The sequence below is a fragment of the Rhinopithecus bieti genome, unplaced genomic scaffold (assembly GCF_001698545.2).
Source record: "Rhinopithecus bieti isolate Rb0 unplaced genomic scaffold, ASM169854v2 scaffold_31787, whole genome shotgun sequence".
Classification (NCBI taxonomy): Eukaryota; Metazoa; Chordata; class Mammalia; order Primates; family Cercopithecidae; genus Rhinopithecus; species Rhinopithecus bieti.
The window spans coordinates 2081569-2105019 of record NW_016814655.1 but is presented as its reverse complement, the minus strand read 5'-3'; the positions used below and the strand labels follow the sequence as shown (position 1 = coordinate 2105019).

At 40.8% G+C, this 23451-nt stretch overlaps 1 protein-coding gene across 1 annotated transcript in view; it reads left to right on the top strand.

Moving 5' to 3' along the window:
- The window catches only part of SORCS3 (sortilin related VPS10 domain containing receptor 3), a 620373-nt gene extending 604171 nt beyond the window's left edge, over positions 1-16202 (top strand). The window contains exons 23-27 of the mRNA XM_017851830.1: positions 4106-4237; positions 6539-6638; positions 7654-7759; positions 13267-13427; positions 14263-16202. Of these exons, the coding sequence (XP_017707319.1) occupies positions 4106-4237; positions 6539-6638; positions 7654-7759; positions 13267-13427; positions 14263-14327 (564 nt within the window). The 3' untranslated portion in view covers positions 14328-16202. The remainder of the gene's footprint in view (positions 1-4105; positions 4238-6538; positions 6639-7653; positions 7760-13266; positions 13428-14262) is intronic.
- The last annotated feature ends 7249 nt before the right edge of the window (positions 16203-23451 follow it).

Genomic DNA, 23451 nt, shown 5'->3' with positions numbered 1-23451 from the left:
AGGCACTGGGGAGTATGAAAAGTATTGTTTTTTTATTTCAGTGAGAGAATAGGTTTATATGTCAGGAACCCATTCCGGTGGCAATGCAGAGGACAAGCTGGGGTAGGAAGGGAACATAGTGGGGGAGACATTTCACAAAAGATGACCAGCTAAAAGATCACTGAAGTTATCTAGGCCAGGAATATAAGGTGCTCAAGAAGAAGAGGTAAAGGCTGCCTAAAAAGTTGAACAATACAACTGGTGACTAAGGAAATGTAGTGTGGGTGAGAGAGAGAGAAATTCTCTGATGACAAGAGCTGGTAGGAGACGGCCTTACATTAATCAAGATAGGGACTGTGTAGGAGAAGCACGCTTGGGAAACAATAATGATTTGACTTTTAATATAAGTCTGGAGCACGTGAGAAACAATTGGGTGAAGATGACCAGGAGGACTGAAAATATGGATCTGAAGATGAAGCAGAGGTTCATGCTGGAGGGAGAGATGTAAGAGAAGAGGCTGTGGAGGTTGTTAGGCTCTCCAAAGAGGAGTTGGGGAACAAGGCAGACACACTGCTGGTGGTTCCCCAAGGCAGAGGAGAAAGATCCAGGAAGGACACGGAGAAGGAGCTGACAGGAAGAAGAATAAATAGAAGAGAATGACATAGGAGCATTCCTGTATGGAGTGGTCTATAAGAGTAACTACACTTCAAATCTTTTTACAAAGAGACTTTTCATAGAAAGAGATGAGAATGAGGGGTGGGAGTGGTGGCTCATGCATGTAATCCTAGCACTTTGGGAGCCGAGGCAGGCGGATTGCCTGAGCTCAGGAGTTTGAGACCACTCTGGGCAACACGGTGAAACTCCATCTCTACAAAAATAAATTTAAAAAATGTAGCCGGAGATGGTGGCGCATGCGGGTAGTCCCAGCTACTCAGGAGGCTGAGGCCGGATAATTGCTTGAATCCAGGAGGTGGTGGTTGCAGTGAACTGAGATTGCTCCAGTACACTCCAGCCTGGGCAACAGAGTGAGACTCCGTCTCAGAAAAAAAAAGAGAAAAAAAGAGATGAGAATGAGACTGTTACGTATGCTGTGTTAGTCTGTTTGGGGTGCTATAACAAGGTTCCATAAACTGGGTGGCTTATAAACAACAGAAGTGTATATCTCACAATTCTGGAGGTGGGGAAGTACAAGATCAAGATGCTGGCAGATCTGATGTCTGGTGAAAACCTCTTTCCTTATTCATAGACAGAACCTTGTTGCTGTGTCTTCACAAGGTGGAAAGGGCAAGGTGGCTCTCTGGGGTCTCTTTTATAAAGGCACTAATCCCATTCATGAGGGCTCCACCCTTATGACCTAATCACCTCCCAAGGCCCCACCCTGATACCATCACGTTGGATGTTAAGTTTTGACAGATGAATGGGGGTGGGGGGTGCAAAAACATTCAGATCATAGCATATGTCTTTGGTTGCAAGGCATCCAGAATAGGGTTGTATTATGTATGGTTATAGTCATTAAAAACATACTAGCTTTTTAGGAAATAACTTGGTAATTGCAATAATAATAATCAGTCCGTTCTGTTGATTCTCAGGCCTCAAATCTCACAAGGACCAATCACTCATATGTCCCTTTGGTTGGGTTAAATGAATCTAGATACATTGCTCCAAGGTCCCTCTAAGGGTCTTGATGGACTGACACTCCCTGACATTGTTCTTTCCTGAGACAAAGGGTCACACCAGTCAAGGCATTAATAAACTCACCACCCCACCCCTTCACTGCATTGGGTGATTCTCTGCATTTCACCCCTTAGTCTGGCCTCCTGAGACTTGCTTTAAGGTTAGGTGAAGGCCCCCAGACTTATGGACTTGGGCATTGAGACTTAATGCTACTCAAGATCATGCTTTGAAAGGATGCTGAGGGATCTAGCTCACCACCTAAGAGTGTTAAGAGGATGCCTCCCTGGTTGGTGGACTCTTTAGGCTTCTGACTGCTGCTTCTTACTTCCCTGCAGACTGGCTCTTTCACTTTTCTTTGTCACATCCCTGAGAGTTCACTCCAATCTGTAAGCCTTATTCCAAATAGGAATCAGAGCTGAGCAAATGGAAAACAACCAACCTCTCCACTTCTGTTCAATCTTCGATCTAGCAACTGTTTATTTAATTGTTACTCTGTGTCAAGCATTCTTTGGAACAGTGAGACCCCAGACAGAAATATCTGGGCAATCACACCATAAGAACCTGTATTAGTTCATTCTGAAACCGCTATAAAGAAAAGCCCGAGACTGGGTAATTTATAAAGAAAAAAGGTTTAACTGACTCACAGTTCTGCATGGCTAGGGAGGCCTCAGGAGACTTAACAGTCATGGCAGAAGGCACCTCTTCACAGGATGACAGGAGAGAGAAGAGTGGCAGAGCAAAGGGGGAAAAGCCCCTTATAAAACCATTAGCTCTCATGAGAACTCACTATCATGAGAACAGGAGGATGGGGAAACCACCCCCAGGATTCGATCGCCTCCACCTGGTTCCTCCCTCAACACCTGGGGATTCTGGGAATTACTATTCAAGATGAGATTTAGGTGGGGACACAAAGCCTAACCATATCAGGGTCTATCTGAGAAAAGACTGCACCAGACGAATGTAATCATGTGTCACGGTGGACATGATCTATCTCTCTGAAATGCAGTGGACATGGTCCTTTGGAGGTGTTTTGGGTGGGAGGCTAACGTGGAGGAGATCACTGCAGATAGAGATAGTCAGGGGGCACTTCTTGGAGGATGGGGGTATTTCACCTCATTCACAAATTATATATTTGGATTGGCAGAAGAGGTGGTGGGTGGTGTTCTGGATAAAAGATCCTCAGGAGACACACAGGAAAGAACAAGCTTACCCTTCACGGGGGAGAACTCTGCATCCTGTTTTCTTTACAAATTTGCCTTCAGACAGAAGCTTACTTTTAAGTGTTTATCACAAAAGCAATATCATTCTTTTACTAACCACTCAGGAATAGAAAAATCCACTCTTGTTCTCAGCCTCTTAACAACGTTTAGTATTTTGTTATTTTTTTCTTCTATACATTTGTATTTTTATAGAGTTGTAACCAAAGAAATGTAAGGAAATAGATTGGAATGCAGCTATCATAAGTATTTTTCTATGTTGTCTCATAGTACTCATTATCATCTTAATGGTAGCATAATATTCTATCAAGTGATTATACCAGTATTTACTTAATTTTTTTGAATACTGGAGGTTTTCCCATTTATTTGCTATTATAAGTAATGTTGTATTTTTTCCTGCATACGGCTTTTCCTATATTTTGGATCATGTCTTTAGAACAAACTCACCAAGTTACAGTTACTGACTGAAGGGTATGAATATTTTTATGGCCCTTAAATTAAGTCTTTCAGAAAACAAATTGGCAATATGTATCAATTTCTAGCACTGCCAGCACCAAATGAGGGAACTTCCTCCACTGCAGTCTTACCAATATTAGCTATTACACTTAAAAAAATCCTGCTTTAATAAGTGAAAGCAAGTGTTGCTTGGCTTTCTTTAAATTTTCATTTTCCCATGTTTGTGTATGACTTCTTTTTCCTCATTTGCACCCAGCCTGTGTTTCAGCCAGACGTTCTAGCCCTCATAGAAAAAATGGAAAATATGAGAGGAACTTTTGCAAATGTTCCCAGCAAAAAATACAAAAACTAGCCGGGCGAGGTGGCGGGCGCCTGTAGTCCCAGCTACTCGGGAGGCTGAGGCAGGAGAATGGCGTAAACCCGAGAGGCGGAGCTTGCAGTGAGCTGAGATCTGGCCACTGCACTCCAGTCCAGGCGACAGAGCAAGACTCGGCCTCAAAAAAAAAAAAAAAAAAAAAAAAATCATTTGTAATACCATTCTAGTTTCAGTGAAAATGTATATAAGAGCAGAGGAAGTGGTGAAACTAATAATGTTTTGCCTAGCAGATCTAAGGGAAAAACTGAAAGAAAGCCTGAATGTATTTTGGAGCCTGTGCCTAAAAAGCTGCATTTGAAAAACGCATATGAGCCCTCTGGCTGTGCACACTCTGCTCTTGTCATTGATTTGAGGAGGAGGGCTGGTTCCTCCACAACCTCTCTTTGTCTGAACATCTTTGCAGGTAACCAGCGTCCCAGAGGACCAGATCCTCATTGCCGTGTTCCCTGGCCTCCCCACTTCAGCAGAGCTCTTCATTCTCCCACCCAAGAACCTGACAGAGAGGAGGAAAGGCAACGAAGGGGACCTGGAACAAGTAAGTGAAAGCAAATCTGGCTGGGACCCTTGCCTGCACCCTACACCCTGAGAGGGCACAAAACTGTTTTCAGCAAGAAAGGGAGACAGGCTCTCTTCCACTGCCCCAACAGCCAAGGTTTTGAAGAGCAATCACCCTTACCCAGAGTAAATACAGGTGCAAATAGACTGGAGCATTCAGCTACTCAGGAAGGAATGGCACCCCTGGCATTATTCATTCCAATGTCTGATATCCCTGTGCCAGCTCATGTCTCCCTCCCAATGACTCCTCCTGGGGTGCAGGGGAAGGGGAACAGGAGAGAGAGAGAGAGAGAGAGAGAAGGAAAGAAAGAAACAGAGAGAGAGAGAGAGAGAGAGAAGGAAAGAAAGAAACAGAGAGAGAGAGAGAAACGAGAAACAGAGAGAGAAAGAGGGGAATTTGAATTTCCTTGTTTATTTCCGGGACTATGTGCCTCTTGTCTTTAAACTGCACTAGCCCCTAAAGATCCTGGCCAATTTTTAAGTTCTTCTTCTGGGGAGAAAGTGAACTGCTTTCAAACATGATTTTTTGGAGAGGGATGTATTGCCTCACTTTACTTTAAGGAAGCAACATTTCCAAAAGGGATTGTGATTTACTGTTCTTATCAAATGGGCATATAGAACTATACTGTGATCTGCACACTGTCCTGGAAGTAAAGGGAATGGCAGGACTTGCATTTCTCCTTTTCATCCTCTATTCCTCCTGAGGTCTTAATGTCTGCCCTGTTTCACCCTTCCTTTCTTTCTCATGATGCTAAGTCAGGTGAAGTAGAAATAAGTGAGCATGAGACTGCAGAAAATCGGCATGAATCACACACATTTGCTCCCATATGAGGTAATCATTGTACAGACATATTTTGTGTCCCTATGATACTCACTGGCCGTCACCCCATTCTTACAGCCATCCACAGACCTTGAGCAGTACAGATGTGATTGCAGTTTCTCTGAGAAATAATTTCTTGCATTGCAGGATTGCATATTGAAGTTGGCCAGAAATAAATTTAGCTTCTCAATGCATACATCACTTTTACAAGACCTCTTTATTCTGAAATAGCAAGTGGCATGTGTGAACTATATTTGGAAGCTACAATATCCATCCATTTAGATAAATAGGTAATTACAGTGATGAATAGCAGCTGTGATATTAAGGCGCATACAGCGAGATAAGAGGGACAACAGCCTAAGTCGGCCTCAGCTTTCATGTGGGAATTACAGAGTGATTAAATCGATGTTATGTGTTCTGAGACTTGCTAGGGAAAAGTAAAGAACAAAAATTATCCCATAAAAAGGAGGCAGCTTCTGCTTTGATGTTTGCTTCCCATTGTCTCTAAGATAGAAAACGCAGAGGAGTGGACTGGGAGTATATGTGCCTGCTTAAATCCTGGCAGGGGCCTCCATCCCCTGTGTGTATGACTTAATCAGATTACAGAGCTAATGATAGGTTGAACTTCTTTCATTGGAACCCATAACAGATCTTTTTAGAGTGTTATAAAGGCATGGATAAAAGAGCAGTGAACTAGGAATTGAATGAAACACCTATGTCTATTATAGCTCGAACTCACCAGTGACTGTAGGCATGCCTTTCTGTCTCTCACTCTCCTCTCCAGAATAAGCAAATATTACCATCTATAGTTGTTTCTCAATACACACAGGAGAATGGTTCTAGGACTTCTGATATACCAAATCTGTGCATCTTCAAGTCCTACAGTTGGCCCTGCAGAACTTGCGTGTAAGAAGTTGGGCCTCTGCAACATGGTGAAACCCCATCCCTACTAAAAATACAAAAAGTAGCTTGGTGTGGTGGTGACACGTGCTTGTAATCCCAGCTACTCAGGAGGCTGAGGCAGGAGAATCGCTTGAACCCAGGAGGGAGAGGTTGCAGCGAGCCAAGATCATGCCACTGCACTCCAGCCTGGTGACAGAGTGAGATTCCATCTAAAAAAGAAAAAGAAGAAGAAGTAGTAGTTGGGCCTCTTTATATTCTGTATATGCAAGTTTCGCATCCTGAGAATACTGTATTTTCCATCCACATTTTGTTGAAAAAATCCACATAGAAGTGGATCTGCTTAATTCAAAACTGTATAGTTCAAGGGTCAACTGTACTTCCTTGGTCTCACAAGGCTCCAAGGGCTGTGAGAACCACATTGATAAATATGTCCCAATATCTTATCCCTGATTGAACCACGGTGACTTTTTACCTATTGACCTTCTCCTTGGTTTCTTATTCCATGAGGGAGCATCATTGCATGTCATGTCACCCCGTGCATCCTGTCTTTTTTTTCAGATTGTAGAAACACTGTTTAATGCTCTCAACCAAAATTTGGTCCAGTTTGAGCTGAAGCCAGGGGTACAAGTCATTGTGTATGTCACACAGCTGACGTTAGGTGAGTGCCACTGGGAACTGGGGAAATGGGAAAGATGATTTGTTATCCCAGAGAGAAAAGGAGGAGAGAATCATGAAACCCTGCTCCATAATGCCTGAAATTGGCTTTGTAGAAGGGTCCTTTTTGTAGTTATGGGTTCAGAAGGATTGTTCACATCAGTCACATTGTTCTGAAGGCATCCTGCAAGAAGACTTTCTTAGGAGTAGCTTTGCCATTGAATCCCTAGATGGTCTTGGAGAAAACCTACAATTTCCTTGGGTCTTAACCATATTCATTTATTTGTGTATTTCTTTATTTTGTCTGTGGCAAATGGGATTATATTGGATAGTCCTCTAGCTCTCTTCATGCATATGATTATTTGATTTTATGAATCTTGGATGGTAGGCCACAGAACTTTAAAACTCCCTTCTAGTTTACAATGTGTGAGTCAAAGTAGAAACAGGAACAAACTCTAGTTAGCTTATTTATGAAAAAAATCTAAAAAGGCATGTCCTATGGGGCATCTACTTTGTGCTGTCTGGGAGAACCTGTTTACTAAATAGTTCTTAATAATGTCAGACTTTTCCAATGTGTAGGTCACAAATGTGCCCATCCAGTGGGTTTTTATGAGAACAGAGTGAAGGAAGAGAATGAAACACTGCATTAGTACTTAACCCAAGATTTCAAATGGGCTCCCTGTAATTTTGGTGACAGGCATGCAAGCTATCTAAGAGAAAGAGCACTGGAGACTGTATTCCACTCCCCTGAGCTGGACATACGTTGTTCAATTTAGACCAAGAACTAGCAGGTTTCCCCAGGATGAACAGAGAAGTTTACTTTCCCTAAGAAGCTGTACTCAGGTACCATTGTCATCACTGAAGCTAGATTTTCTGCACCCAGCTATCAGGCAGGGGAATTGGAGACTAGACATAAGGATGGAGATCAGTGGCCTCCTTCCTGCAATGAATACTCCCTCCAGCTAACAGCTTCCAAGTAAGCATATGTGTTCTTTTCCTTATCTGTTCTTCTTTCCCAGCTCCATTGGTGGACTCCAGTGCTGGGCACAGCAGCTCAGCCATGCTTATGCTGTTATCAGTGGTATTTGTTGGCCTGGCTGTGTTTTTGATCTACAAGTTTAAAAGGTATGTGCTATTATCATTCAATTTAGTAGTGTGGCTGGGGTCATTGCACATGATTCTTCCTATAACTAACTTTACTAAACTCATCACAAGAATGTGGTTTTAATTCTCCTTGAACTTCTGTTTGACAATGGGTAAAAGCAAGAATGGTTGAGGGTCATGGAATAAAAGGGTTTGAGACTCTGAACTCTATCTATTATGATTTATAGGTATAATGAATTAGGTAAATAAAGACTGGCCAATGAAATCAATTTATTATCTTCAAGAGAAATGTAAGGGGTTTTCAAACCTCAATCAAATTTCTAAAGTAAGGTCTTATATATTCAGAAGATCTTTCTATGTGGATCTATATCCATTCAGGTGGTTAAATAGAGAAAATGCAGCTAAAATCTGATACACACATGTAGAGACACCAATGCATTTTTTTATCCCCTGTTGCAGCTATTCAGTATCTCTTTAAATTTGCATGCTAAACATATTCAACTATCATCCCTCTCCATCTTTTTCCTATTCTAAAGGGAAATTGATTAGGAGAACAAAACTCCACGTCTTGAGAAATTATTTTGAAAGACACAGAAGGGGTGATATAACAAGATACTTATTAGAAACGTAAAATTGAAATAAATAATTTTGTACCAACATTCAAATTATAACTTCTACTAGGATGTATACTACTTAAGAGAATAAACTCTGAAATAAGACCCAATTTTAACTTTTAGCATTTGTAACCTTGGATAATTGTATTTGCCTCTCTAAGTCTTAATGTCTTCATTAGTAAAATGGGAATAGCAATAATATTTTATAGGTTTGCTATATGATTTAAATGTCATAATGCATATAGGTGCTATGTACTAAGTAATCAACAAAGCTACACTATTATAAATAACAAAGCACATGCCTGCCAAAGATGCCCTCTGTGCCATAAACTGTCACATAATAGGCCCTCAGAAATTGTATCAGTGGCCTAGAAATGTGCTTCCTGGGAAGCCTGGGTAAAGTAAAAACATCATTAATTATTGTCAGATGAGTTTGAAAGCATCTTTTAGTCCTGGAGTCTTTCCAGGAACTAAAGATAATGCTTTTAGGTTTTGGTAGAGATCAGTGGTAAAGGTGCCTGACTTTTCCTGCCCCGCTTCTTCCTGCTTATGTCTCCTTTAGTGGCTATTTCAGTTGCTTAAAAACATCAGTTTAATTCAATATACCTCTCAGCATTAGCCGCAGCAGCAGGAATTCTATCAACACCCTCCACACTCTCTAGAAGGACAGAGTGAGATTCACCTTCCTACTCAATTTATAGACCAGTATGTGAGTTCATGTCCTCTTGGATCAAGATGTGTCAACCCCCATACCCCTGTTCCCTTTTAAAGGTGGATAAAACCTTTATGTCACAAAGTGAGAAAAGGTTCAATATAGAAACAGCCTGGTTAAGACAACACCCATTTATTTATAGATGTACTTCAATTATATGCAAAGAACATTTCACTTTTCACTCAGCCAAGAATTTGATTGTGGGGAAGCCTGGTGTTGCTGGGCGTGACAATCAACTAAACCAAATGTCTCATCTCTGACTCCCAGAGCAGCATAGTTGCTGAGGACAAGGGCCAACAGAAGTCCTGTAAAGAGGCTTTTGTGTCAGATCGATCCAAAGTAAGGATACTTAAGGGTCACTTATACTGTGACTTGGAAACCTTCTGTTTTTTTTTTTTTGTTTTCGTTTTTGTTTTTTAGAAATGCTGTTAAACTCCTTAGACAGTCAACTTATTAATGTAGGCATCTCTAAATCTGTACACTTTAATAATGAATCCATGCCAGCTAATGACATCTCTAAAAAACTTCTACCTTTGTAGTTCCCAGGTATCAGCCCACCTTTTCTATGTCCCTGACAGTGAATCATGCAGCTGAGGCCACCAGAAATAAACTCCAGTCAAACTGGACAATAGCAGCATCAGTTAAGAGTACTCATCAGTTAACCTTTACTTTTCTGTCTCCTTTTCGTGGAAGTTTTACTCCCAATGCTCAAGCCGTTTGGTTGAAATTCTGTTGGATTTTCTTTTATTTTTTTGTTCTGCTTTCCCCACTCATCACATGGAACCCCAGTAATGGCAACATGAAGTGCGCCTGGCTTGCAACAAGTACAGAGGTCAGGTTCCTGGCCCTGGATTCCCAGAGTCTCCTCTGTTTCTTTCATTACTATCCAGTAGAACTTTCTCAATGTTTAAAATGCTCCATCATATGTACTGTCTAATATAGTAGCCAGTAGTCTGACTGAGGAACTGAATTTTAATTACATTTAACTTTAATTAACTTAAGTGTGAATAGCAACACCTGCCCATTAAACGCTCTGTTGAGTAGCACAGTTTAGTGTAAAGACATTTCTGTTTCTGTGTCCAGATCATTGGCCATACTGAGTTTCCAGATCCAAAACTTCCTCTCTGTAATTGCCAGTATTAACACATTAAGACATTCATTCGTCCTACAAACATTTATTGAGTACTTCCTGTGTGCCAGGCACTGGAAATGATCTCAGTATCCCAAGTGCTTACATGACATGGAAAAAGAGAATAGAATTACTATGAGCCCCAAGCTTCCTTTAAATGAATATCACCTGGCCTCTCGCAGTCTATCTTGCTCTTGGATAGTGACTGCTATTTTCTGATATCTCAAGTAATATAATTAAAAATCATGATGAGATGGCTTTTCTTTCTGAAGACTGCCTAAGAAGAATTTTTTTCCATAACTGAATATCTGCTTTTCTCTATCCAGGAAAACGTTTGAGCTTCTATATTCCTTCCAGTCTTTTTTTAGTAGGGCTTTCCTTATAGTCCAAACCCCACTTTGCTGTCTCTAAATTTCCTCCTACAGGCTTCTAACACTCATAATAGATGGATAAATGGATACAAATGGATACAAACTGCAGTTGGGATTTTTTTTTTATTTTTTATTTTTTAAGAGGGAGACTTGAGCCTATCTATATTACTCCTCTTATTTAAACCTGTATGGATGTTGGTCCAAGACATGTCTCTTGATCTCTTCATTTTCCACATTCCTTGTATGCAGAACTGGAGTTCAGACTTACATTCTCAACAGTCCCACACGTGGATGTGTTAAGAAATGAAAAGCAACTTGACAAATTTTTTAAATTCTGCAAATTGAGATACAAAATTTATTCTCTTGCAACCATCGATTGCAAAAGATGAAAATATGCCAGTTTTTAGATGTGTTATTTGGAAATTGAAATAAAGTGAATAATCTCTATAAGGGCAAGTTTATCCAAATCCTCATAGGTATTGTGAGCAAAGCAGGAAAGGGGAGGCAGTGGACTCTGGTTACACCTGTGTAGTACACAGACTTATGGGATCAGGACTGGTTTAAGCACCCCCGGCACCTAATAATATTACAGTTGGTCCCAACCTTCATGAGCAATACGTACTTTTATGGTTGAGAGGAATCTAAGTTACTAGACTGTATTTTCATTTATATAAAAAAGAATATAAAGGCCAGCATTAATTTTTAACTATACGCGTTTAGAGAGCCTAGTGTGCTGCCTCACAGGGGTGCTGTTCACTTTGGGTTCTTATAAATTATATTAAACTGATTTAGACTAGTAGGGGTCATGGGGACACCTCCTTTAATGTATGGAAAGCAAACATTAAAGACTAGAAAACTGAATGTAAAAAATAATTAGAAGCCAGTAAGTGTTTTAAACCTATTTTCAGATTTTTTCTTCTGAATTAGCTGCAGGAAACCCGTATTAAGTGCTTCCACATTTTGCGTAATTTGGAGTTGGAGCAGATAGGGGAATGTAGAAGCTTGAGAATACCACTGCTTGGCACAAGGACAACAAAGTGATTTTCCTTTAGAGATGCATAGGATGTCCTGGATTGGGGTGTGTGTCCGACGTCCCAAGTTTCAGTGGTATCTATGCTAGTAATTGGCTTTGTGAAATGTCTAGACTTTAGTCTAATTTCCTCATCCTTTGATGAGGTAAGAAGGGTCTCTTCTAGAAGTGATATTCTAAGATGAAAATATAATCTTTTTATTGATGAATATAATATAGTAAAGTAGAAAGAGCACAGGATTTAAGGTAATTTATTCATTGATTCAAAAAATGCTTAATAAATGTTAACCATGTGCCAAACACTGTACTAAGTCAGGTGGATAGCGGAGAGGATAGAAAACATAGACCTTGCCTACATGGGTCTTTTATTCCAGTGGGACAGAAAGACAGAAAACAAGTCAATAAACATTGCCTATGACATCACCCTAAACCAACACCATATTTATTTCTTATATAGGCAGTGTCCCATTGTTACATGTTTATAATGGAAAGCTGGATGGTCAGGGGAAGCCTCTCAGAGATGCATGTAAGCCAAGCTCTGAGAAGAGCAGAGGGGAGTGTGTTACAGGCTGAGGGAACAGTTGATTCTAAGTCCCCAAGATGTTGAAGAGCTGCTTCTATTAGAGTCTTGTAACTCAAAGTTTGAGTCTCCAACTGATTAGCAGCATCAGCATCACCTGGAAGCTTGGCAGAATTGCAAGATCTCAATCCATCCAGTCTAGACTTACAGAACCACAATTCACATTTTAAGGAAGACTTGGGTGATGCTTAAGCATGTTAGTGTTTGAGAAACACTGAATTAAAGGAATACAAAGGAGGCTACCGAGGCTGGAACACACCGTGTGTGAGGGGATAATGAAGATGGGTCAGAAGATGAATGCCTCAAGGAGATTTAAGTGTGAACCCACTCACTTCTCCAACCCCAAGCTAGTCTGCTTTGTGTTTCCATACCCCATCTACTACTTTTGTGTCTTTGAATGGAGCTATTTAGCTTCTCTTAATCCTTAATCACCTCCAAAATCCAAAAAGAAGCAATTGTCATCTCCATTGAACAGATGAGGAAACTATCAAAGTTTTTAAGGTACTCATCCCATAAGTGATGCTCTGAAAATTGTAGCAAAGGCTATGAATATATTATTTCTTGACTATTTATAAAGGAAGCCAATGTGAATTGATTAAATTGATGCAACCTTAGAAATAGGTGTCTTTTCAGTCTGTACACACTTTGAGTCTTAAAGTCCAGCTCCTTTAAAAACTTAATACCAGGTAAATATTTATAGAGTTTTAGTATCTAACTGCCCTTTTGTTTATATCTGCTTGTTGTTTTTTTAAATTATACTTTAAGTTCTAGGGTACCTGTGCATAACGTGCGGGTTTGTTACATATGTATACTTGTACCATGTTGGTGTGCTGCACCCTGTTTTTTACCCACAGGAAAAGGTGCATTCCTCAGAGAGTTCTGTGGTTTACATCTTCCCTGGCATCTGGGTTCCTGGCTGGCTTTGTGTTCCTTGACCTCGTGGCCTCATTGTCTCTGAGGTTACCAATATCTTTCCTGACATGGACCCTTCCTACTAATAGCTTCTTCCTCCTCTTATCCCCCAGGACTTCCAGCTGCCCAAGTTTGGCACGCCCTGTGATCTTAATCTGATTTTGCTCCTGTCCCATGTAGGAAAATCCCTTGGATTAACATCTACGCTCAAGTCCAACATGACAAGGAGCAGGAAATGATTGGGTCAGTGAGCCAAAGTGAAAACGCCCCGAAAATCACACTCAGTGACTTCACGGAGCCTGAGGAGCTGCTGGACAAAGAACTGGACACGCGGGTCATAGGTACATGCTCCTGCTCCACTAAACTCCTCTGTCCTGTGTCCTCTAAACACTGACCCACTTCATCTGTCCTCCATACACTACTGGACTGGAGGGTGGGGACAAACAACTACCTACAGTGACAGAATCATGTTTTAAATTTGTCTGCCACCTCTGGCCACATGAAATTGGTAGATTATTTTTCCCCTTAGAAGTCAATCAGGGTTGGAAGTACTGGAGTCTGAGTGGGGTAGGGATGAAGTCAACTGCCCATTACTGTTGGGATTTTTCTTCTTTTTCTATAAAGCAAAAGTATTATATATCCTTACTAATAATTACATGAATGTGGAATCTGGCATCAGATAACCATGGGTCCATTTTTCTTGCTCTGCTAATCTACTACGTCTGTGACCTCTCTGTGCCTCAAATTCCTGATCTGTGAAATGGGAGTAGTAGTACTTACGATTCGTTTCTATTTCTGTGTAATACCTAAAAAAAAAAAAAAAAAAAAAACACAATTCTAAGACTGTTGTCATGATTACATGCTGTTATGTCATTAGCCCAGTGCCTGCCACATAGTAAGTTTCAATACACATTGGCTGTTACTGTTGTTCAATAGAATGTAAGATGGCAGTCAATGTCTTGATCCCACCTGTGTGTTAGTGTAGGAGGTAGCATATGTTAAGCATGGATGACATAAGCCAGTGAGCTGATAGGTAAGGATATCCAGGTGCCTTTTAAATAAATTCCTATTAAGCACCTCTTCTAGGTGGCTTGGTATTTAGCAGTGAATAAAACAAAGATCCCTGCCCTTGTGGAACTCACATCCATTTCTCCCCGTGTCTTCTCTTCCCTGCAGGAGGCATTGCCACCATTGCAAACAGCGAAAGCACAAAGGAGATCCCCAACTGCACTAGTGTTTAATGCCAGCAAGCCACGTGGTCAACCACCTTTCCGACTTTTTATTTTTGATGATTACTATTACTATGATTATGGAAAAATAAAAATGTCTTTTTTACCTTTTGTTTACCAAGGGCCCCTTCATAAATAGCAGGCCAATGCCTAGCTTTGGGAGAGAAGGGCATTCTTAGCTGATTGAAATGAGACAAACGGAATAAATGGCTGTATTTGTGCTAAGAGCAAAGGATGCATCTTCCCACAGCCTCCTCGCTTTACTCTGCCATTGGTAGCTTCAGGACTTTCTTTTGCCTTGTGGTCTCCCTTTTTTCAAAATTTAAGTTGGGTTGGCTTTTTGTGAACCTCTCATCCCCACAGCAGAATCACCAACACTCTCCCCTTTCCCCAGCACACACACATACAACACAGATCACTTCCCAGTTAGATCCGCAGGAAGTAGATTGGTGGGGGTGGATGTAGCTGCAGAAAGCATGCACAACTTTGTGAAAGAGGCCCTGCCTTGTGCATGTCCATAATGAGGCTACAGATGGCTTATTGTATATAATTACAATGTAAATAGCTTTTTATTTCCTAAGAAATAATTTAATGTTTAGTAAAAAAGAAAACAGAAAAAAGAAAGATGCGTGTGTTGGCTTATGCACTGGCCCTCAGAGCTGACCAACCCGCCAGGCCTGCTGGATGCATTGGGTTTGGATGCTCTCCTGTTGTCTGTCACACTTAACTCTTGCATCTCCTTGTCCATGCCATAGCTGGTTTCTACTTATGTATATAAAGGGGGGCGGGGGGAGGGCCTTCTCTGGGGCAATTGATAAAGGAAGGACTCTAGTGACATCATAGAACATGGCAGTCGTTTTGTTCCAAGAATGACGTGAAAGGTGAAGAAGAGGCCCACTAGAGAGGCTTCATGCTGAGACCCAGATGGGGGAAAACAGCTTCCTCTCTAAAAGGAAAAACTTAGTATTTATCAGTCTGAGAAAATACTTTTTTCTAAAGAAGGCAGTCAGTCAGTAGATCTTAAAATGACAATCTGTTTTTCAATTGGATTCTATGAAAATGTATAATGCTTATAGTGAATTCTCAGGCTATTCTGAGCTCAGAAAAGTCCCCTGGGCACTAAGTAAAGCCCAGTGAATGTCTCTTGGCATGGGAGGAGTTAAAGAGGTTGGAAGGGAGAAGGCATTTGTGGAATTATGAATTCATGCAAAACTCTCCAGGCCAAGTAGGGGTCTAGCCTGTAATGATATTAGTCAAAGGCAATTTTAGCAAAGCTGTGCTATTTGCTTGTCAGATGTACACAACTTCCTTAAAGTCAAATGTCTGCCTTCAGTTCCCTTAAGGTAGTTTTTGCCTCTGGGGTGAGTGACTTTCAAAGCCTGTTAGCTTTTCCAGCACCTCAGCCCCTTCACACATTTACACATACCAGTTTTTTTCAATAGGGTCACGTTAAGCCATGCTGTAAGCATTATTTTTAGTTTCAGGCTTAGCCTGAGCACACTTATTTTTGAAAATGATATAATGTATATATATGGGAGGAAAGGCCACATTTTGTACCTGTTAATTTTTGTGGGATGTTGTTCCCATTCTTCCTTGTGAGACAGAGAGAATGTGATATAGAGAAATCTGGCTGGCTACAGCATAGATCAGTATTAGGAATATTTCTAAAGATCCTGCTTTTTTGTTTCAAGGGTTAAATGGGGCAGACAATTGCAATACTTGTACTAAACACTGGAATACAAATGCATGAGTCATATCTATATATACAGTATATGTACATATACTGTTCTTGGTTTTATTGTTCCACTTGAATATTTCTACTGTAAAAAAAAAAGACAGTGGTTTTGAAATTGTTGAAAATAAATGTATTTTTGTACATCAAAGCTACATACTTGGCTGAATTTTCTCTTTGGGGAGTTTTCTTTATCCACTGTATCTATAAACTATTGCTACAGTGATGCTACATGGAAAACAGTGAATGACTTATAACAACAGATACTTGGTTTTTGCTCATGAATCTTTAGGTTGGCTCTGGTTTGGCTGAACATATCAGGACTGACCAGGCTCTGCTGGTCTGATCTGGAAGGAGGTTTCAGATAGTTTGAGTCTGCTCCATGAATTATCATCATCCTGGAATCAGCAGCTACACAGGGCCATGTTTTTTCGTGGTGGATTGTAGAATTCCAGGTGGGCCAGTAGAACAACCCTCTGTCTCTAAGGCCGTGGCTCAAAATGGTCACTTTATCTATCCTCATCCACATTCTGTTGGCTAAAGAAAATCGCACAGCCAAGTTCAACCTCCATGGCTAGAGAAATAGATTCTTTCTACGCTGGTACTAGGTACTATAATTGGAAACAATAATCTGATTTACTCTGCCTATTCATTTTCGACTGCCCCATGGAGCGCTTTCACTAAATGACCTATTTGAACCCATGTCACAGATTTTCATTCACATATATATGACTGGGACCTCTGAGCAAAGGACTTTGTAATTGCAAGGACTTTGAGTTTGATATCAGTTCCCAATGAGTGGTAGAGATGACGGAACGCCAAGTCAGGTATGAAGACTTAAGCAAGAGAAATGAAAAGGAGAAAAACAACATGTGTCCATTTTTTTTCCTTCTTCCAGCTGTTCGATGCATGAAACCAACAGCAAATGTCGTTTTTTGGTTCTTTGCTTATTGGTGGCTCTTCTTCACCAGGTAAATAAGGAAATGTAAACTGGGCACCCAGAATAAGGGTTGTAAGTTGGATGTTTCTTCTTATGTCTTTAGTGTTTAAAATATGTGATAAAGTTCCATGGATCTAAGAAACCAGAAATCATTTGTTGATAATTGAGTTGCATATTTTGAAAACTGGCTCAGTCTTCTGGAATCGTATTTTCTTCACTTAAATTGAAGATAAAGAAGTAAACAAAGGTGGTTTTCTTTTGATTTGGGAATTTATTTTAAAATCATGTATAATTCTTACTATAACTTTTCTTGAGTTATACTCACCTTTTGAAAAATTTATGTAAGTACCTGCCTCACATATTGAGAATATCACTTAAGTATCTCAAAAAGAAGCAGGGAATGTTCTTGGTCTAAGTGCCTATACTTCTTTTAGGGATTTTTACAGTTTGGAGCTTTCAAATAATGTGAAATGTCTATCATTTCTATCCTAAGCCAAAGATGAATTTTCTAAATGCATTAGTTTTTGCTTCCTAATGGAATCTGAGTTTTTCTTGTCAATTTTATGCCCAGGTTGGTGAAGTTCCTTCCCCGGATTAAGAGAGATGAAATAAAGCAGTAAGAAAGTGTGAGTCAGTTGGGTCATTTGGGTAAGCCATGGCTAAGAATATAGCCTCTGTATTCACCATCAGCATGATTTTGTTAGATTTCTCAGTAGTAGACTGAGGCAGAGGCAGATGGCAGACAGTGTGGTTGGCTTTGCAGCGATTTCCATGCAGGGTTTCTCACCAGTGTTGAGGACACTCTTTGCATCAGAATTGTCTTTAAGTGAATTCTAAACCTAATAACTAGGCCCATAGAAGCACTCCAGAACTGGACTGTTCCAGGATTCTCATGTGCATGAAAATTTGAGAATAACTGCCTTATCTGCCACTAAAATAGTTCAGGAATAGATATTGGATAAAAGTCACCTCCTTTGACTCCTGTTACCATAATACAAGGTACCTTAATCTACAGAAGTGAAAACAGCTTCCAAATTTGCTCATTTCTTCCTGGGCAACAGCTGCAACTTTGAGAGCCACTCAATGAGTTATCTGGGACAAAAATACACTGTGAGTTAAGGTGGTGACAGATTGTGCCTTGGAAAGAATACTCTGCTGGAAATGAGTAGATCTCTAACTTTCAGCAAGTATTTCTGGACCCAAGTACCTTATTTGTAAAAGGAAAACACTTCATGGCCTGCCTTCCTGGCTTGTTTTGATTTCCAGAGGTGTGAAAAGCACATTGCCAATTCCAGAAGTATGGCAGTGTTAGGAGAACTCCCTTCTGCAGAGCAATAAACAGAGAGGAAAGTGACTCCAAAAGTCACAAAGCAAGGTAATGCAGAGATGAAGATGGTGTCCAATGTTTATTATAATAAGGCAGGATCCTTACTACCACACATCTCCCTCAAAATGCAAAACAGATTGAACTGCACGTCACTGGACAACAATGGAGAGCCTGATGATAATGCCAGTCATATGGTTCCCATATTTGTAATGTCCAGAACAGTTTAGAATCTCACATCCCAAGTACACTCATCCTTCAGTAGCTCACAGCCCTCCTCATGCCACTGCCCTCCGGACCCGCCTGTTTAGCAGCCCATGACCTGACGCCCTTGCTTCTCCCACTGGACTGAAATGAAACTGCTCAGCAGACTGCTGCTCACCCCAGTTCCACCTACTGGGCTGCTCATCTTTTAAAGTGATGAGCCTTATTCAGAGGGAAGAAGGCCAGAGAACAACATAAGCAATAAGGATGCCTCATCTGGATTATACCACATCCTGCCAAAATTCTCTTGTCTGCTCCAACAGTACTGCCAAAGAGGACCGGACGTAACCCAACCATGAATTCCCAAAGCACCATGCAACTTGATGTTCCTCAAGCTTTAATCACCATGTTCTTCACAGTAGCAGAGTGTCCTTCAACAGGCTCTGTGCATTTCTGACCGTGTACCATGATGAGACATAGGTTCATTCAGAGATGAACCAATGGAACATTGTATACAAAAAATGGGGAAGAACCTCAGTTAAGAGTTCAATTTACTGGAGACTAAAACTTGGATCCATCACTTTTCAATTATCTGAGACTCAGAGGGGTAAAATGACATAATCAAGGTAAGATTTCCTTACCTATAAATTACAAATAATGACATCTACTTTCCAAGGTTGGAATCTAGATTAAATGAGATAATTTGATTAAAGACACAAATAATAAATTGATTCGGAGAAGTGCTAATTTTATTGTGCTAGATCTTTGCCCACATAACACTATCTCTGGCCTTGAGTTGTAAAAATTATCCAAGCGGTTTCACTTAGGGCTGTACCTGCAGGGAAAAAAATTCCAATTTACCTAAAGAGACATGCTTTCTCCATCAGTTCTCCTTCAGGAGGAAGATAATTTTGATTAAAATTTATTACTTACACATTGATCCCAAACGTCATTGTTTCTTTTATTGCTTTTTAAAAAATATGACTGATCTAATGTTGCTTGGACCATATGGAAGGGGCAAGAGGTGGACTCTTCTAATCAGGGTTGCCAAGAATGTCTCATAAAGTCAATGACTGGAAGCTCTCAGTTTCTAAAACATGTTCACTGTAACCATGTGTGGGTACCCCGGACGTAGCCATGCTAATGGGACAAAAACACTTCGGCTTTGCTTGTTTATGTTTTTCAGCTCAGTTATTAATAACATAATTTACATCTCCTTCACTGTCCCTTCCCATACAGTGCTTTTATTTCATGAGGACGTGTGCAGTCCCAGGTCCTGGGGTCACCGACTTGGGTTCCTTTGCCCGCACACATTGAAAAAATATCTGATAAACAATTCCTTGTAAAAATATATCTCTTAGATAACCAGAGATGCTAAAGGCATAGTTTCCCAGTGCCTTCCTTGAGCTGTGGCTCAAGAAGCGCTGTTCCAGAGTACATGCAAGATCCAGATTCTTCACAAAATGCCAGGGAAAGCAGGAAAATAGATCATGACAGGCACACATGCCATCTGTCATTACAACTTAGTCTCTGGGGAACAATGCTGTTTGCAGCTATTAAAAATAAACCAGATAATGTGAAGCCCTCAGTGATTTGCTCCTGAGGAAATGTGTGGTCTGCTCCCCAAAGAATAGAGACTTCTTCGGCGGAAATATCTGTGCCCAGTGTCCTACATGCAGATGGCTGCTGGGCTCCAGGGATACTCTTACCACCAAAAAAGTCCCATTTCTCCTCCCTGGGGCCTCTCCCAGAAGACTCTTCCTACTGTGCAAGGTTTTTCATTGCTTACTCCCATTTACAAAGGGTTATTGCTGTCAGTATCCCAGGAACTGGCTGCAATTAGCAGTCTGTCCAACCACAGTGCATAGGGAGAGAAGGAGGATGCTGTGGTAGCAAACAGAGAGCAAACAGGATCGTTCTTCTTGTCACCATTCTTTCTTGGTTTCGAGGTAGACTCACCTGGGAAGCACATAATTGTCTCCATAAACAACACACCCGGTCCTTGGAGTGCCAGAATGGTTTTCTTGCACTGTCCTTCCAAAATCTTGTAGTTCAATTAGATAATTGCTGGGTTTCTTTCATTGGCAACTGGAACTTGTCAAGGGAGTGGGTATCAAAGGAAGAAGAAGGGAGAGATGGGTCTAGAGAAATAAAGTTAATCTTTGTCAGTTATGAAGCTCTACTTGACACATTTGCATTTCAACTTGTCAATTTCAGAGTCTCCTCTGTGAAGGGAAATGCAGATGCTCCCCAGATTTCTAATCTATTTATAATAGTAACAAGGCAACTCTAGGCAGCGTGTGCTCATCATAAGCTAATCATCCTCTGCTATGCCTTGTGCCTCTTAATTAGTGGCATGTTGGTTGCCTACTGATCAAATTGGAGCCTCATCCAGGCAATGGGCGTGGGGAGGGCAGGTATGGGGAGAAGGAACACTGAACCCAGTGGAGCTCAGATCTTGGCAGGCTTTTTAATAACAGGTGGGCTTCACACCTTGTCTTGAAATCCATCCTTTCTAAAGAGGTAGCACCATGTCCATGGGTGCTAACAGGAATATGGCAAGTCTCCAAACACATGTCTCCTTTGTGTCTAGGAGCTCTCCATAAGGAGATGCTGTCCTTCCAAAACTTCTTGGCTCAATGATATAGACCAGCAGGAGGCATCAAGTAGAAGAAAAATAAATATTTAAATGTGCATCTGTAGCTGATAATGGGCAAGGCTGCTTTCATTGATTTATCCATTCTTTCGTTAATAGAATTTTTATTGAACACCTACTTTCTACCAGGCTCTGTTCTGGATACTGGGGATACATCAGTGGCCATGACACATTTAAAATAGGGTGGCCATATAATTTATCATATACGCATTGGAATACATTTGGGGATGGATGAGACACGATCAATAATGACTCTGGGAAAAGTAGCATGAAACAGGGCTGTCTCAAGCAAACTGGGAAATGTGGTCAGTCTGACTTAAAATCCAGAGGAACCATTTATCCAAAGTCAGAGATGTGTCAATGTTCCATTTACCCTTGAATTGGCATTTTCCCCTTTCAAATCCTGACCTATGAGTGAAAATTCGACTCTTTAAGCCCCAAAACTATATTTATGGAGATCTCCCATCAGCTTTGGTGTCTTCTGAGGACCTCTCATGGAGGTAGTAAACCCCAACATACCCAGAGGTCAGTGAGCACAAATCAAGATGGTTTTTGAAAAAGTCTTTAAAATATTGTATCAAATAGGGTTCCTAGTCGCAGAAAATAGACACTGATCCTGGCTAGTTCAAACAAAAGGAATTTATTACAAGGCTATCAGGAGCTCACAGAATCAGGTTTGAAACACTTAACTTGGAAAGGGGCAGAAGCCAAGATAGCTTTGGAGGGATGAAAATCAGGAAGATTAGGAATATTTTTCTAGCAGACAGCATCTTATCAGACCTCTCCTCTGGGATGAGTGAACTGCGGTCATTTCTTCTACCTTTATTTTACTGCAGATTAAAAATTCCAGGTAGGTTCCCCAACCAATAAAGTTTAGCTCCCATGCTCACTGCGTGTGCAATGAGTGTTACAGGCTGCATTGTGTTCCTCCAAAATTCATGTGTCAGAACCTTTGACTCCCAGGACCTCAGAATGGGATTGTATTTGGAGAATAGGTCTTTATTGAAGTGATTACGCTAAAATGAGGTCATATGGGTGGGACCTAATCCAATGACTGGTGTCTTTATAAGAAGAAGAAACTAGGACACAGACAGGAAGGTCATAAAAAGATACAGGGAGAAGATGGCCATCTTATAAGCCAAGGAGAGAATTTAAAACTTATAACTTCCAGAATTGTGATGAAATAAATTTCTGTTATTTCAGCCAGCAGTCCCCAACCTTTCTGGCACCAGGGGTGGTATTTTTGGAAGACAGTTGTTCCACGGATAGGGGTGGGGGAGATGGTCTCGGGATTGAAACTGTTCCACCCCAGATCATGAGGCATTAGTTAGATTCTCATAATAAGTGCGCAACCTAAATCCTTTGCAAGCACGGTTCACAGTAGGATTCATACTCCTATGAGACTCTAATGCCATCACTGACCTGACAGGAGGTGGAGCTCAGGTGGCAACGATCATTTGGCCGCATTAGAGTCTCATAGGGGTGTGAACCCTATTGTGGACTGTGTATGTATGCTAGGGATCTAGGTTCCTAATAGGCCAGGGACTGGTATGGGTCCGCTGCCCTGGGGGTGGGGGATCGCTGGTCTACAGCACTGTTATGACAGCCCTAGCACACTAAACAGTGAAGAAAACGATTAGGGAAGAAATCCCTAACTATTGCTCTGGCTTTTGAAGTAGGAGTAGAAGCATTTGGAGTTACTTTTCCTCGTATACAACATATACTATAGGAAAAGTTATCTTCCCTATTCCCACCTAAGGAAATAAGTGCATGGTTATGAAGGCAGAATGGATGCTGGACAGAGAATGAATGTCCACTACAATAACTCCTCAAGTGATTTTTAAAATCACTATTCTTCGAGTATTTGTTGAGCATAAACTAAGAAACCAAGTGGCTGGTACTATGTTAAATGTTGGAATTTCAGAGATGAATACAAAACTTCATTCCCGGTCTGGTGGAACTTCTTACTATTTAAGGAACATTCCTGTAAATTGTTTTCAGTCTTCTATCACACACTGTTTTGGGAGACAAAGTGCTTTAATAATTTAGGGAAAGGTAACACAGAGAGGAAAGGAATAATTCTTTTATTCCCCAGAGGAAAAGTTGTGGTGAAAGCTAAGGAAGAATTCTCAAAGGAAATTTCATCTACACTAGCTATTTTTAAACGTTGGAATTTTCTCACACTTCTTTATTCTATTTAGAATAGTCCTTTCCTCTTCTCTCAGGCAAAATAATGGAATGCTGAAAATTGGAGAAAGTACAGAACTGGAGGTTGAATTG